The 14,929-nt window shown below is 40.5% G+C and overlaps 1 protein-coding gene across 1 annotated transcript; it reads right to left on the reverse strand.

The window, feature by feature from the left end:
- Positions 1 to 861: 861 nt before the first annotated feature.
- Positions 862 to 14,205, reverse strand: F7 (coagulation factor VII). Its single transcript, XM_019529638.1, has 8 exons — positions 13,912 to 14,205; positions 10,761 to 10,921; positions 9,863 to 9,887; positions 9,652 to 9,765; positions 7,687 to 7,830; positions 5,923 to 6,029; positions 5,260 to 5,380; positions 862 to 3,698 (listed from the first exon to the last, which is right to left on the reverse strand). Exons 1-8 carry the CDS (start codon positions 13,979 to 13,981, stop codon positions 3,157 to 3,159), a joined length of 1,284 nt encoding a protein of 427 aa, XP_019385183.1. The 5' UTR covers positions 13,982 to 14,205; the 3' UTR covers positions 862 to 3,156.
- Between the last annotated feature and the right edge of the window lie 724 nt (positions 14,206 to 14,929).

The raw sequence follows: 14,929 nt of genomic DNA on the forward strand, positions 1-14,929 counted from the left end.
GAGCCCTTGCTTCCAGGAAGGATTTCCCCTACCCGAAAGGTTGCATTTGCGGACTCGAAGCCAGGCGGGATGCTAGCAGCCCAGCGGCTCTCCTTGCCTCCTTTTGGGGTTCATTGTTCCCTCAGGCTCAGCCCCTCTGGGTCCCAAAGCGCAGGTGAAGAATATGTCCCAAAGCTCAAGGTCCTGTTTTGAGAGAGACCCCTGCAAGGCAAGGCAGCAATAGAAGAGCTGCTGGGTGGAGAAATCAAGGTGCCCTCCTGGCACTTGGCTGGCAGGGGAAACACTGCGGCTCTGGGGCCATGCAGGCAGTTTTCCTTAAGTGCCCGGGGGATAACTGCTCTTCCGGGTTTAGTACCCGCCGAGGTGTCGGGGCTTAAAGCCCACTTTATGAAAAGGGGAGGCTCCTCCCTAGCTTGCCCCTGTGGCCGTATGGCTGAGGGCAGGCGAAACTTGGGAGCATCTGAATCCCAAGCCTCCGGGTTTTGGCCTGCATGTAGGATGCCTGTCAAAAAAGTCTGAAAATATTTAAAGCCCCTGGGGGATGGGGGATGTTTGCCAGTTGTAGGGCTACTTATGGTTCTGGACTGACTCACGAATTTGGACTTGGCTGATTTGGCTCGGAATATGAAAAATGTCTTTAAAAAACCCGAAAACTTGGCTAATTTTTCTTTGGGAGATAATAGGCCTGGGGAAGGAAGGCCAGTAGGGTGCTTTATGATACCGCAGGCAAGGTTCTGTGGGTAAATCTGACACCTTTTATCAGATCAACTCAAATAGTTGGAAAATTCTTTGCAAGCTTTCAGGTATAAATGAAATATATTTATGATATTTCAGAACACAAGTGGACTAAACAAACAGGAGTCATTAGTAAAGAAAAAAAAGTTGTATTTGAGTCTTATGATGTTATGAGGTGATGTCTTTCACAGCCTCTTGCTGCCATCTGTGCTAGAAGCAAGAAGCTCACAGAGGTAGGTTTGTCTGTAAGTGGCACAGCTCACCCATGAGAGGAACCACCCCATCCCAGTGGTCCTGCTTCTGAGGAGGAGATGTCCATATGTCGCTGGCCCCTACAGGATGACCAATTGCCTCATACCTGAAATGTACAGTGCCCACTCTTTTCTAGTCTTTTCCAACATCTTCAAGGGGAAGGACTGGAACTTGTTTTAATTCATTTAGGATATTTTCAGTATTTAATACCAGGAAAGTCACCTGGTAAACCTGATGATTTCCTCTTCTCCCCCTCCTACCCACATCAATCCCTGGGTCCAAAAATAATTTGCTAAAGCTAAGCAGCGTACTGTATTCCACCCTTGCATTCACCTGCCATTTAAGTCATCTAAGAGATCCCCGGCATACACCGGAGTGTTAGGAACTCCCATACTCCTGTGTGCAGGATCCTATCTTGTACTTATTGTCTAGCATTTTGTCTTGTCAGGTTTTAAATAACACAATTGATGCTGTTTTCACCATGTGCTTTGGGGACCATTCCTCAATCAAATTCCTCAGTTGCTGTCAGGAAAAGTTGCATAGTATATTGTCTCAGTCGTCCTTCTCATGATTTCACTATGTTGATCTGGCACTAGGTTAGGTTATTCTTTTCTCGGCATTCACATCTTTGATATCTTTGTAGCCCTCTATCAAATCTTTCCATTTTACACATTATAAGACTTCAGTTACATTCAAAACTTCTTTAATAAATCACGTTATTCAGACCCCTCATCATTTTAGTTGTTCTTTCCTGAACCATCTCCTGTTTGTCAGCATCTTTCTGTAGATTAATTGACTACTTATGTTACCAACATCTTCACAATGGATCTATGTACAGAGGATCAATTAAATTGCTACACTGGCATTCACTGCTTTGGGTTATTTTTGCTCTTTTTGGATTTGTTTGTTGTATTGCTTCATTGAAGAATTAGATTTTATTTGCTGGCCTGTATGCCCTGTAGGCCTTTTCTTGTTAGCTTCCTTCTGTCTTCCCTCCCCCATTAAATATCTGTGTTTTGGATTAACTTTCTCCCTGATGCATTAGTTTTCATTTTTCCAAGCTGGATCTCCTTTTGTTATTTTCTTCCATGTTTTTACTGTCTCTGGGTCCCTTGATCTTATTTCTCTGTCCTCAGTGGAATTTGGAGCTCCTCCAAATTGAATATAGTTTTTTATTATGAACTGTATGCTGCCACTTCTATGCTGTTAATTCAGATATTAAATAAAAAGAAACCCAACATGGATCTGTGCAGTACCCTGCTACCAGCATCCTTTCATCTCAATACATTACCATTTATCAGCATTTCCCATTCTTAAGTCAGTCCTGTGTGATAATGCTGGTATCATAATTTATTTGAATAAACTTGGAGAGTTATAAGATTTCATCAGACACCCATTAAAATGTTTTCCTAAAATACCAATCTATAATGTTTGCTGTTTTCCCTTAATTTGTTAGGCTGTTTTCAAATGGTATTTGGAGCTGAATTTACAAGAGTATGTAATGCAGCCTTAATTGTGCACACTATTTCATGTACTATCTTGTGCCTGTGAAACTTATCATTTGCCCATGCAACCAGATACACCCTTCAGTACGCAGCTGGTCAGAATTAGGTGATCAGAACAGTTTCTTCTAGTCTTAAAAATCTATTAATCTATACATATAGATGACAAGCCATAGTTTGAGTGTCCTACCAGTGAAATATGGTAAACCTTCATTTTCGTCTGTCCTTATCATGTACTCAGTAATGTTATACCAAAGCAAAGATAAATTTAAATCAGTTATTGTTTGCCATTCAAAAATCTGGGGTCAATATTAAAATTGCTAACAAAATAGTACAATATTGTTTATGTACAAAAATAGAAACCCAGCCTGAAATGAACCTTTCTCACCCTGGAGATTTAGCAAAGCTCGCTCCTTTCAAGGTCTGTCAACTGCATTTACAGTTGTAATGGAAGCTTGTGCTCATGATTTTTGAATAATATAAAACTCTAAATTACTGGCAAGGCAGACATATGAACCAAATTGGAATTAGATTTGTATCAAACGATCACTTAAGTGTTAGTATAATTTTCTTATGATGGTAAAAGATGCTAGAGAGGGAAGTATGAAAGATAGGTTGAAGGACAATGCAATTCAGAGATGATCTGAATGCAGGAAAGCATGGTGGCTTAGGAAGCCATGTGGTTTTTTAACCATTCAGTATATCTGGAAACTCTTGTATAAACACCATATGTGCCTTTGGTAGCACACCCCTTTCCCCAACTGACAATCCCTGTCAAAAACCAGGTGTTTTTGTACTTTGTAGCATGAGGTCCACCGCTGTCACCCTTGCAGGAGTCTTTAGTCCCAGAAAGGTCTCCAGCACAGAACATGTTTTCTGTGATATTTAAGTTGGTCTCTTCCATACATTGTTTTGTTTTCACACGTGGCAGGTCAACTCTCATAAGAATGGCAGAAGTAGCACCTCGCTCTATGAGACGCCCCCATCCACTCACTGTGGAGTATCTAATGGAGGACAGCTCACGCTCTGAAAACTGCCTGTCAGGCAAACATATTGGTACCACGTAATCGGTGAAGTTAACAGGCTTCTCCAGTTGCAGCAGGGCAATGTCATGTTCAACTGTGACTGAAGAATACTTTTCATGAATTATGATTTTAGTAACTGTCCTCTCTTGCTCGCTTTCCTCTTCCTGATTTATTCTGTGTTCACCTGCAAAAGTAATTATGACCCCAGTCATGTTTAGATAGAGAGCCAGCTCTCCAACTTCACAGAGCTTGTGTAGAAAGAGATTTCTTTACTTCTTATTTTATTACATTCCCACCCTTTCTATTGCATCCTGATTTTTAAAATGTTTCTCCTTGGTTCACCAGAAATAGTTCTTGTTACTCCAAAAGGTCTGTGCCTTAGCCTCTTCCTTCCTTTCATGTTTCTCCCTTTGATTGGAGCTATGCAATAGGGTTCAGTTACAGAATTGCAACAGAAGGCTACAACACACAAAGTCTGTATTTCTGAAGCAAGATGACAGAAGTGGATACTATTTCACTTCAGTCTATTACTTTATTGAAGCACACACCTTGGCTATTACACAATTAACTCATAGTAAAGGTCAGAATGGACTAGTCTCCCTGACAGTTATTTTTGTAACTGTGTGTAATTTCACCTGCCACCCCCTGGGAGACAAGTTCCTCCTTCATGTTAATCCCTAGGTATCTGTATTCCCTAGCTGTAGGAGGAACAGAAAATCAGAGTGTAGTCTCTGCAACCTAGTGAATTTATCCCACATGTGGAAGTCACTCAGGAGCATCCATCAGCTTCACATATAAGGGAGATGTAGGTCAGGCATAGGAGAGCCTGAAGTGTTGCCCATTCTCCGCTTGACTGGCCAATGGATCCTAGAGAGAAAAAACTTTTTTGCTACACATTAGGCATGTCTACATGAGATGTTTACTGCAGAGTTGACTAATTAGATCCAGAGTAAACATCTTGGTATTGACACGTGTAGCCCTGTTAAGCCGCAGGGAACTGATAAACTCAAGAGTTTTTACTCTGCAGCATCACACATATAGATGATAATGCAGCTGGCTGGTGCATGAGGGTGCTCAGTACAGGGGCTGCCTGCCAGCTAGCCCTACAATGGAGAATGCTTGTGCCCCAGCTAGCCCCACCACAGCATGTTGATCTAGGTCAGAGCAGCCCTGAGCTGGCAGGCTGACCGCTGGGACCATGGGCCACCTGGTGTTGCTCCAACCCAGCTCAACATGCTGTGGTCCCAGGTGCATATTCAAATTGTGCTCCACATTAATTGCATGTGTAGATGCACCTCTTGATGACAGACTTCCTGTGGCTCACTGACCATGGCTGTCACCAGCCTCCAATCCTTCTTAAGAGTGGATTTCATGGCACAGAGGCAGAAACTGTTCACATCTTTGCATCGCCCAATTACAATGGGGTTAATTCTGCAAGTTTTGAGCCACTCCTGGTCAAATGCTAACACTCTTGTTTTATGGGACTTTTTAAAGACTTATTTTATGGCTCAGGTCCAGTGTGAGGAATCTGAGGTACTGCCAACTGCTGCAGTTGCATATTGTATTTTGTAATCCATTTTGAAAGCTATTTATTGCCTTTAGCATTTAACCCCTCAAAATATTTTCCACTAAATAATTTGGAGTATCTCTCCTGACTTCAGAGAAGTTACTCTGGGTTTTTGGACATGTAAGAGTATATCTTGGGGCCCCAAACCTTGAGAAACTGAGGAAAGAAGAATGCATACCTAATTTTATCTTCAGTTGTTTGACGTTTGCTTTTTCTACACAATGAGCTGCAGTAACTACCCAGTTTGGAGCCAGGAGGGAACCCCCACAATGTTCTTTGAGATTCTGTATTAACAAAGCCTGCAAATACACAACCAGAATATTCATGTTTTATAGCAATTTGCTGGGTCTGCAATTCTATACAAGTTAAAGAAAGCATCTATCTGTTGTATTCATATGACCATGAGATTATTTAAAATAACATTTGATTTTTGGTTGAGATGTATAATCCCAAGGGCCCTTTGCTCAGAATACAAAATGTAAGACTGGATCTTTTAGTAATTCAAGGGGATATAAAGGGGCTTAAATATCCATCTTTCAGTGAAAGCTAACAGGAGGTGGGCATTTAACTTCCATGGGTTCCTTGAAAATCTGGGCAGTAGTTCTGTGGGATTCCAGCAAAAACAACCACTTCAGAGTAAGGTTGAGGCAGGTAATATTGAAGGGTTTGGAGCTTATGTTACCTTAAGCTGTGCCCTAACTGTTCTACAGATGAAGAGAGGACTTTGTTATCAAGCTCTGACAATCCTGCATCTTTCACAAGGGCCCAACTGATGAAAAAGTATTAAATGAGAAAAAAATGGACCCTTCCCCCCAAACAAACCACAACATTGAAGACTCACCTGCCATGGACATACACCTGGAGGACATTCCACACCACCCACAATTCTCCCTTCCTCAGTTTTACTTCTTTTTGCCAAAACAGGTATTTTCCCACAAGGATAATCCACTTTGGAAAACAACAGAAGTATAATAGTTACAATAATGTGACTCAATACAGTGAATTTGTCAGAAAAACCTGTGCTGGGGTAATTCCATTAAACTTCTTCAGTGGAGTTATTCTTGGTGGCATAGGATTAGCTACTCAGAAGTTACTCTAAATAGCTCAGCAAGTTAAGTGGTCTTTTAATTCTCTCTGGATCCAGTTTTCTCTAGATCCTTCATGGTACCTGGGTCTGCTGCTATTAAACATTCTGTTCTCCCTTGTCTTGGAAACCCTGTAAGATGTATGCAGGAGGGGATACTCTCTGACCCACTTTGAGAGTAAGGCCCTGATTTGTATTCTATGACAAACTGGGCATATTTACATGTGAAATTAATTCAACTGAATAAACTCCAGCACAGTTTGTTTCAGAGTTTATTGCTCTCAGGTGCAGTGGTTACACTTACACCTGGGACTGAGGCATGATAAACTCGGGTGATACAACTCTGGTTGGCAAGCCTGGGGCTGCTGGGAAATTATAGGTTACTCAGTTTGACCTTGCTACTGGATAAAATTTTGGAGAATCTTGAAAGGGTCCAGAGAAGGACCACAAGAATGATTAAGGGCCTGGAGGACAAACCTTACGAGGAAAGACAAAGGGATCTGGGACTGTTCAGCCTGGGCAATAGAAGACTGAAATGGGACTTGGTTGCCATCTGTAAGTATGTAAGGGATGAATATCAGGAGCTGGGAGAAAAACTGTTCACTAGGGCACTCCAGGGGAGGACAAGGAGCAAGGGCAATAAACTGTGAGAGGTTGGTTTCAGGTTGAATACAAGGAAGAACTTCTTTATGGCAAGGGTGATCAGAATCTGAAATAGACTTCCCAAGGAGGTGATGCAGTCCCCAGCTTTGGAAGTCTTCAAGAGGACACTGGACAGACACCTTGGTGGGATCATTTGATCTCACCAGTATTCCTGCCCAGAGCAAGGGGGTTGGATTTGATCTTTTGAGGTCCCTTCCAGCCCTTTATTTCTGTGATTCTATGACCCAGCTCAATGTGCTGCAGATGGACTGGCTGGGGCATGAGTCCCTGCACTGAAGCACCCTTGTGACCCAGCCAGCCCCATCAGCATCTACATGTGTGTTGTGGCACACTAAATGATGGCACCATTGGATAGTATTTGTTTTGGGCAGTACTATCCCATGGTGGTGTTTATTAATTTACTGCAGCCTAATAGAGCTGCATACGTAGATGCTGACATTGTATTGAGGAGCTAATTAGGCAACTACGCAGTAGATGTCTCATGTAGATGCGCCCACTGGATCTAAAATCTCTTAGATTCTGCAGCACCCAGACAGTAAAAACCTGTGCTCAGTGAGGTCAATCCTAGCCACTAACTTTAGTGGGGCAAGGATTTCATTCTGATGGGGTGGAATTTCAGATAAGTCCTAGTACTTAAAGAGTGTCTACTAACCAGCTCAAGGCAGCTTCCTGCACAATACATACATTTTTTTGGCTTGCTTTTCTGAGGTTCCTAACTCTTCTCTTGGACTTTTATAAAGAGTAGGGGATGACATACATGTCTATCCTGGCTTCTGAAATATACTCTGTGGGCTCAGACATCTAATATAGATGCTTTAGTTCTTTATTGGATTTAACTCTTGATTTACAGAACCTTACCATGGGGAATACAGGACACTTCATCACTTGCTAGCTTGTAACCTTCTGCACAAAAACACGTTCGTTTTTCAGTTGAGTTCAGTTCAGTGCAATAGTGTTCACATCCACCATTGTCACTTATGCATTTCAGTAAGTCATCAAAACCTAAATAAGGAAAAATGCATGTGAGTTTGTGAGTGTGAAATTCACTGCAATCTCTGTTATTGCCAGGATGGTCAAAGACAGGTAGGCAAGTGCAAGTAAATATTAATGGCAGAGCTGCACAGAATTAGAACTAAATTCTCCTGCACAAATTAAACAGATCAAAAGTTTGCCGTAAAAAGCATTCCATTAAAATCTTTTGCTAATAGGTATCACAATGTATTATCTACAATATTGTAATTCCTTCCTATTCTTAGAGCTAGATATAATTGTAGTAACTGTTGTTAAATGTTCCTATATTAACAATAATGTTTTCCTCTCTCCCACAAGAGCACTCTGGAAAAGCCACTGGATAACTGATTGCACAAGATGACATCTCTTCTAGAGCAAAGACATATTTGAACATTTTGGTATTCCAGCCATCTGAATGGCCGAACTTTAACAGGTACTTTGTAAGAAATATTATTAATTATGTGACAGGCAAGGATATTTTTGGGGGTGATAACTTTTACTGGAGCAACTGCATGGGATATGCTAGATCCCTGTATGGGAAATATTTTAGTCAAGTTTTTGAACCCAAAATACTCTACTTCAGCCATTATTACTTAGCCAGATTTATTAGCGATACAGTACTTAGCCAGAAATTGTCTCCACTCTGGAGACACTAGCAGCTGCCATAGGGAACAATACTGTACAAAAATAATGAGCACAGGGTGTGACGTAACCTTTCCAGGTAGGATTCACTTTAAGGAACAGTTTCATTTTCTGAAGTTTTTTTTTTGGAGAAGGAGGGGTAATGAGCCTTGCAGGTATTGATTGCAGACTGTTCTAGGGGGACTAGCATGCCCAGGTGGTAAAAGTTAGGAATGGGCAAGAAAGTGAATGGCTAGGATGGATGACTAGAATAAGGTAAAAGAGAAGAGATGAGGGTAGAGATGTAGGCTGGGCTTGGCATGATGGAGTCCCTTCGTAAAGATCATTAATGGTAGTCAGAGACAATATTTAGGGAGTCCAATATATCTGCAAGCTCCTAATCTTTCTTTGGGCCTCTAGTATTCTGCTATTACACAGAGTGACTGAAATTAACTCTAGTAGTCAATATATAGTCAAGAGTCTCAACCAGAGTGCAGCAACACCGTATGGTGTCTTGAGATCCTTTTAAGGGTGCTACAAGGAACCGTGCAAAATTAGCATTGTTAGGTGTCCAAATACCTACACAAGAGCCACAAGAAAAAGCCAGAGATTTCAAATAGGAATCCATAGTGTCAAAAATATTCTGACTTATTGTGGACTTTGAGTTCTTTGCAACAGGAGAACTGCTTTATCATTTTTTCATAGTAAAAAATGTGTGAAAGTGCAGAGCTTGCATTTTCCGAGGAGTGCCTTGTGTGTAATGAGAGGTGACTTAAGTCTATACTCACTGGTGTAGAGAGTTAGGACTAATGCCCATTGAAATCAATAGGAAAACCTCTGTAAGTTTGGTAGGGTTTTTCTGTCCCCATATGCTTTCAAGACTCTAGTCTTACTTGGCTACACAACATTTCCATTTTTGAGCCAACACACCACTAGAATTTAGTCACAGAAAAGTTCCTTTTTCTTCAGGTCAGAAAAGTGAACTTCTCAGAAGATCCATGTTGTGTAATAAGTATTCTGCTATTATACAGAGTGACTGAAATGCCAGTATGCTAGATTCCTTTATAGCACAATTAACTACAGCAGTCATATATTCTGTGCAGGAATGGTACAGAGTAATAAAGTTTGTTCCATTTGTCAGAATACCTGGTATTTGAATTATGCTTTTTTTCAAGATATGCAATTGCTTACTTTTTTCACAATTTTTGCCCTCATAATCCTTAGGACAAAAGCAGACATAATCCTGAGCTTCATCAAAGCATGTCCCACCATTCTGACAAGGATTGGGATCACACTGGTTCCTAGCTGCAAAGAAAACAAACATTCAGCATCAGTCTGGTTTATAGGAAGAAATGCCATAGTATAATTTCAGGTATTGTTAGAGCATATAAAATTCCCCTACCAGTATAGACGTGCCAGAATTGCATCTGGAGGAAAAAGAGGAAAATTAATTCTAACAAGAATAAATTCAAAGAATTTCTATGGCCTGTATTACATAGGAGAAGAGATTAGATTGTCACTGTGGTCCCTACTGGCCTTACAGTGTATGAATCAGTGAAAACAGGCATAAGGAAATTCTTCATATATGGTTTGTCATTTCATATACCAAAGGCCATGAACAGATTATATGAATGTTGCACCGAGCTAGTGAGAAGGCGACTAAATTTGCAGCTTTGAGCAAAGGACAGAAATTACATATAAACAGGTAGAAGTGATCAGAAACTGGTTCAAATCTGTAACACAACAGAAGTTCAGTGCACATAAGCCACTATCAAAATGTCTGAACCAGGTTTAAGATAAACCTGGATGGATGTAGTATCAGACTTAACTGATTTAGGTGAAATCAGTTGATTGGACTTCTGTCCCAGATCTCCACTGGATTCAAGTTAACTCACAATTCCCCATCATCCCAGGATACTTTGGCACCTCTCCCTACAAACCTCCTCCACCCTTGCAGGTGGGCGGGCTAGCTTTGGCTCATGCTGGAGATGTACGGCTGCATTTCTGGAATCAAAAGTGAAGCCTGTTCACTTGCTTATCAGTTCAATCTACGCAGTTTAGACCAACCTGTGAAGACTGAATCAATTTAGCCTTGAGCTTTTTGACTGTCTGTACTTAGCCTTTGAGAAAAGCAGCGTCACGTTTAACAATATTAGTTTTCTACTTTTTCTGTATTTTATAATTATGATACAGAGAAGGTATTTTTTAGCCCCCACAGTTTAAAGGTCAAACTTAATTAATTTATATATGTAATCCAGGCTAAAAATCTGGCTAACATAAGACTGCTATCCATTACTTACTGTTCTTGTATGATCTTGGAAAATTTCTTTGGCTTCCTCAAATGAACACAATTCTTCTATGCATTCTCGCTCTAGTGACCCAGATTTTAGTTCCTCGAAGAAGCTATTTGCTCTTCTTTGTCTTTGCAGCAAACTGTTTGCCTCCTGTCGCTTTAAGAAGACTGAAAAGTAGAAATGATTGGACGCCTTTATTTGTTACAATTTTAACTCTTCAGAATCATGGAAAGTCAGGAAGATTCCAGCCAGAAGGACTTTTGTATATTTTAAAATTGGGGTTTTTTTGTAATGGTGCTTAAAATATTCTCACTGTGCAACTTTGCAGTATCTCTGATAGATATGTTTTTTTCACTATGATGTACACATGAAGTCAACTGACAGATGTCACAATTTACGCAGGCCACAATTTTAGAAAATTTTAACAGTGCTGCATTCCAGTATCTCATGAAGGAGTGTCATGCCTCACACTAGGTTTTGTCAAAAGTAGGACAGAATTTCCTTTAGTTCTGACACCTGAGCTACCATACGGCTAGAGAATGGAAATACAGCTCCTCTCACATATATATTATTTCTCTTTGCATAAATTTAATTATACTCAACATATTAAATCACATGGTAAGAGAAAGGGACATCCTTTGACCCCAGCTGACTTCCTGCCCCTGGGGTAGGGGGCTGGACTCAATGATCTTCCAAGATCCCTTCCAGCCCTAATGTCTATGAAATCTATAATGTGAGACCTGAGGGCACTCTTTGTCTGAAGCTTGTCTAACATCTCGCTCAACTATACAGTTAGCTTCTCTAATAGAAGATATAACATGACTCCCCACATGTAATTGCTTCATCCTTTTTATCTCAAAATCTTCCACTCTTTGGACCAGCAGGAAGGCTTCTGTGAGCCATTAGTTGTCCGTAGACCATAACTGAAAAACCACTAATTTAGTATAGTGGTGACCAAACTGGTATCCTATGGGTTGCATGAGTGGTGCAGGGTTGGTCTACTGGCCAGATCTAGTCCATGAGCCACAGTTGGCACTCAATCCAGTGTGCAGCCTCAGCACTACACACTGGATTAGGCCTCTGCTGCAGCCCTGTACCCTGGACCATGCCAAAAGGCCCACAATGTTTGGAAATTTGGCAGTGGGGGAGTGGAGGCAGTGTGAATTGCTACTGAGCAGCCAAATTTCAGGACCACTGGTTTAGTACATTCTTCTCTAATTTCTTCTGAAAAAACTTGTGTGCCTTGGCAATTCGTTTGGCTGGACATTGGGGCTGGGAGAGGGCATGTAAGGCAGAGGCAGATCAAGCTTTACTGCCATATACAACATCACCCCGCACTGCCACCACCTCCAAGGAGGTGACGGCAGCGTGAGGTGCTGGAGACACAGCCCTGGTCTCACCTCCTGACTCTGGTGCGCAGGGCCAGATGCAGGGTAGGGGGCTTATGGGGCCAGAAGCGGAGCGGTGGCACTGAGGGGTGCTGGGTGGCGGAGCTCCGTCCCTGCTCGCCCCCTCTCCCCCCAAGTCAGTCATGATGGGCAACGGTGGGGATGGACTGGGCAGCAGTGCAGGATGGTGGGTGGCGGTGCTCTTTCCCTGCTCCCCCTGTCACTCTTCATGGGCAATTGGCAAGTAATTCATACCATTGTTATAATTCATGATCATATTAATGTAGAATTCATGCTCTTTATAATATTCACAATGCCCATATAATTTATAGTGAAAGATAATATTTTGTTACAATAATTCATTATATTATTATTGGCCCAATGCAGTAGTGTTTTCCTATAACTTTGTGCAGTAGAATGTACAAACAGTCTTTTTGAGTTAGTGTACAATACCTTCCTACATATTAAAGAGTTAATTCTGAAGTGTAGTGATAATTTCAATGTCAACACTGCTATTTATTTCACTTTTGAGCAGTTGAGCAGAAACCTCTAACTACTTTGGGGGATTCTAAGGAGATCTGGGATTGATCAAGGACTATCCTCAGTATATTTTCCCTCTTCAGTATGATCCCCTAAAGACAGAGATCTATCTTCCAGTCAGAAAGTGGTCTGCTTTCTGCTTTGAGAAGATTTGTGCAAGGAAATGTTGAAACTTACTGGTGGGTGTGAGTAGGGAAGTGTGCCCTACTCATGCTGTTTAACTGCCAACCATCACATCAGCATTAATATCATTAATATTTTAAATACACACACAGACAAAATCAGAACAAAACAAAAAGAGAGGATTACTGCCACATGCCATGTCCTGTAATGACAATGATTATTTTTTCTATAAACATTTGCTGAAATAGACTTTTTTTCCCCTTAGGGAAATCTACAAAATAACAATTCTAACAGTAGTCTTTATTTAATCTAGTTGCTAAAATTCTGTTTAGATGTCATTTTCACTGTTCTGTCATTGAATTTACGAGAGATAATAAATATGTGAAAGCAATTTGGAGAAGTAACTTTACTGTTATGAGAAAGTCAGTTACCTTTTGTTTCTGTTCATGTCCAATTTTGTTCTTTCAGAGTACAAGTAATTTTTCCCTGTGGTTTGCAATTGTTTTCAATATTTTGCAATTGTTTTCTTATGCTATGTCTACTTATTCATTTATTAAAGTAAATACATATGCATATGTAATGACCGCCTCACCCCTTCTGTGTTCATGCATGTGCATATGAAAGAGGAAAACCTTCCTTTTTCTTTTTGTATTTTTAAAAAACTGCCTGTCCACCTCAGTTGAAAAGGGATAGCGAGTAGTCTAATCTCACTAGTGCCCCTCTGGCTGCTTGGCTGCTGATTTCCAGGCATATATTAGCACTACAGATAAGCCAGCAACTAACTTGTTGATTCACATTCATGTTATGCTACATATTTGTAATGTCACTTTTCTAATTTCTCCCTGATTGAATGACAGCTAATTGATTCTCTGCTTTCTGTGTAATTCAATAATTGATTTTCAGATGAAACTAGAAGCAATTTTTCCACTGACATTTAAGGAGTAGACACCCATGCCAGTAGCTACAAGAGCACTAGAGTACTCATGCAGACAGACACATTCATGAGGTATGTTTATATACGTTTCAACCTCCTGACATGAAAATAATGTGATTAACAAAAGAACATTTAATTGTAAATAACAGTACATCTGTTTCCTAGGACATACCTGCAGCCAGAGAAAGAGGAAACAGCAGCAAAAAGTAGAGAACCAAAACTCTGTAGTGACAGGAAACCATGATGAAACCTTAATGCCTGTGTCCCAATAACTTGTTGACACTCCAGGAAGAACAGTGTGGCCAAAGATCTCTATATTCAATGCTTTGACCTAGAGGAAGGGGTGGAGAGTCACTACACAGAGAAAAATGAAACCTTTTACAAGGGGAAATGCCATGATTCCCCAACACATTTTTGTAAACAAGCCAAGATGACCACTGTGAAGAATTCCTACTCGTATTGTGCAAAGACTAGGCTGAATACTATGAACTTTGCAATGTATTTTTATTAGTTACCTAACATTCCTAAATGTGCAATACCAGTGTCAATAAATGCCTTCAATTTGAATAACATTGTATTATGTGCATAGCCACTCAAACTATGCACAAAATAGCTTGAGTTGGCAGAATTCCAAGTTTCAGGCTTATTGGAGTCAATGGGATTGCATTGTTGATGCTTAACAATATTAAGTCCATACATATTCTTTTACTTCATCACCACTGTTACTCCAAACTACTGCCTGACACTACTATGAAACACTAATTAACTAACAAGAAGGGGCAAATCCTGTTTTGCTCTGTTTTTTTTGCAGTTAACGAGTCATATAATATATATTGGTGTGTACAAATATCTTAAGGAATATTGAATAGAAGAGGTGATTGGAGAAAAAGTTATATTTCATTAATCTTTTCAGTGGTTTTGCTGAATGTGGTCTAATCCACAGCCAAAGTTTTATCTGGAAAACAAGCATGCCTTTGAATTAATAAGTATCAAAGACTAATAACTTCAGAATAGAGTTTGCAAAGATTTGCTTAAGATATCAGCAATGGTAGGATTGTATTTGTCTTTAGAGACTGGAGCATTCCATAGGGACCGGTTCCTTTTATGATTCTACTTTTTTAGGATAAAGGAAAGTGGATTCTCTGTGTATGTCAGTGTAATGAAGGGAATGAGGCAGACAAGGGTCTTTG

The sequence above is a fragment of the Crocodylus porosus genome, unplaced genomic scaffold (genome assembly GCF_001723895.1).
Source record: "Crocodylus porosus isolate Cpor-Errol unplaced genomic scaffold, CroPor_comp1, whole genome shotgun sequence".
NCBI lineage: Eukaryota > Metazoa > Chordata > Crocodylia > Crocodylidae > Crocodylus > Crocodylus porosus.

Coding starts and splice junctions, on each gene's coding strand:
- F7 (XM_019529638.1), bottom strand. CDS start 13,981: ATGGTTTCCTGTCACTACAGAGTTTTGGTTCTCTACTTTTTGCTGCTG. Junction 9,766..9,862: donor ATTCTGGCACGTCTATACTG/GTAGGGGAATTT, acceptor TTTTCTTTGCAG/CTAGGAACCAGTGTGATCCC. Junction 5,381..5,922: donor CAGGTGTATGTCCATGGCAG/GTGAGTCTTCAA, acceptor GTGTATTTGCAG/GCTTTGTTAATACAGAATCT.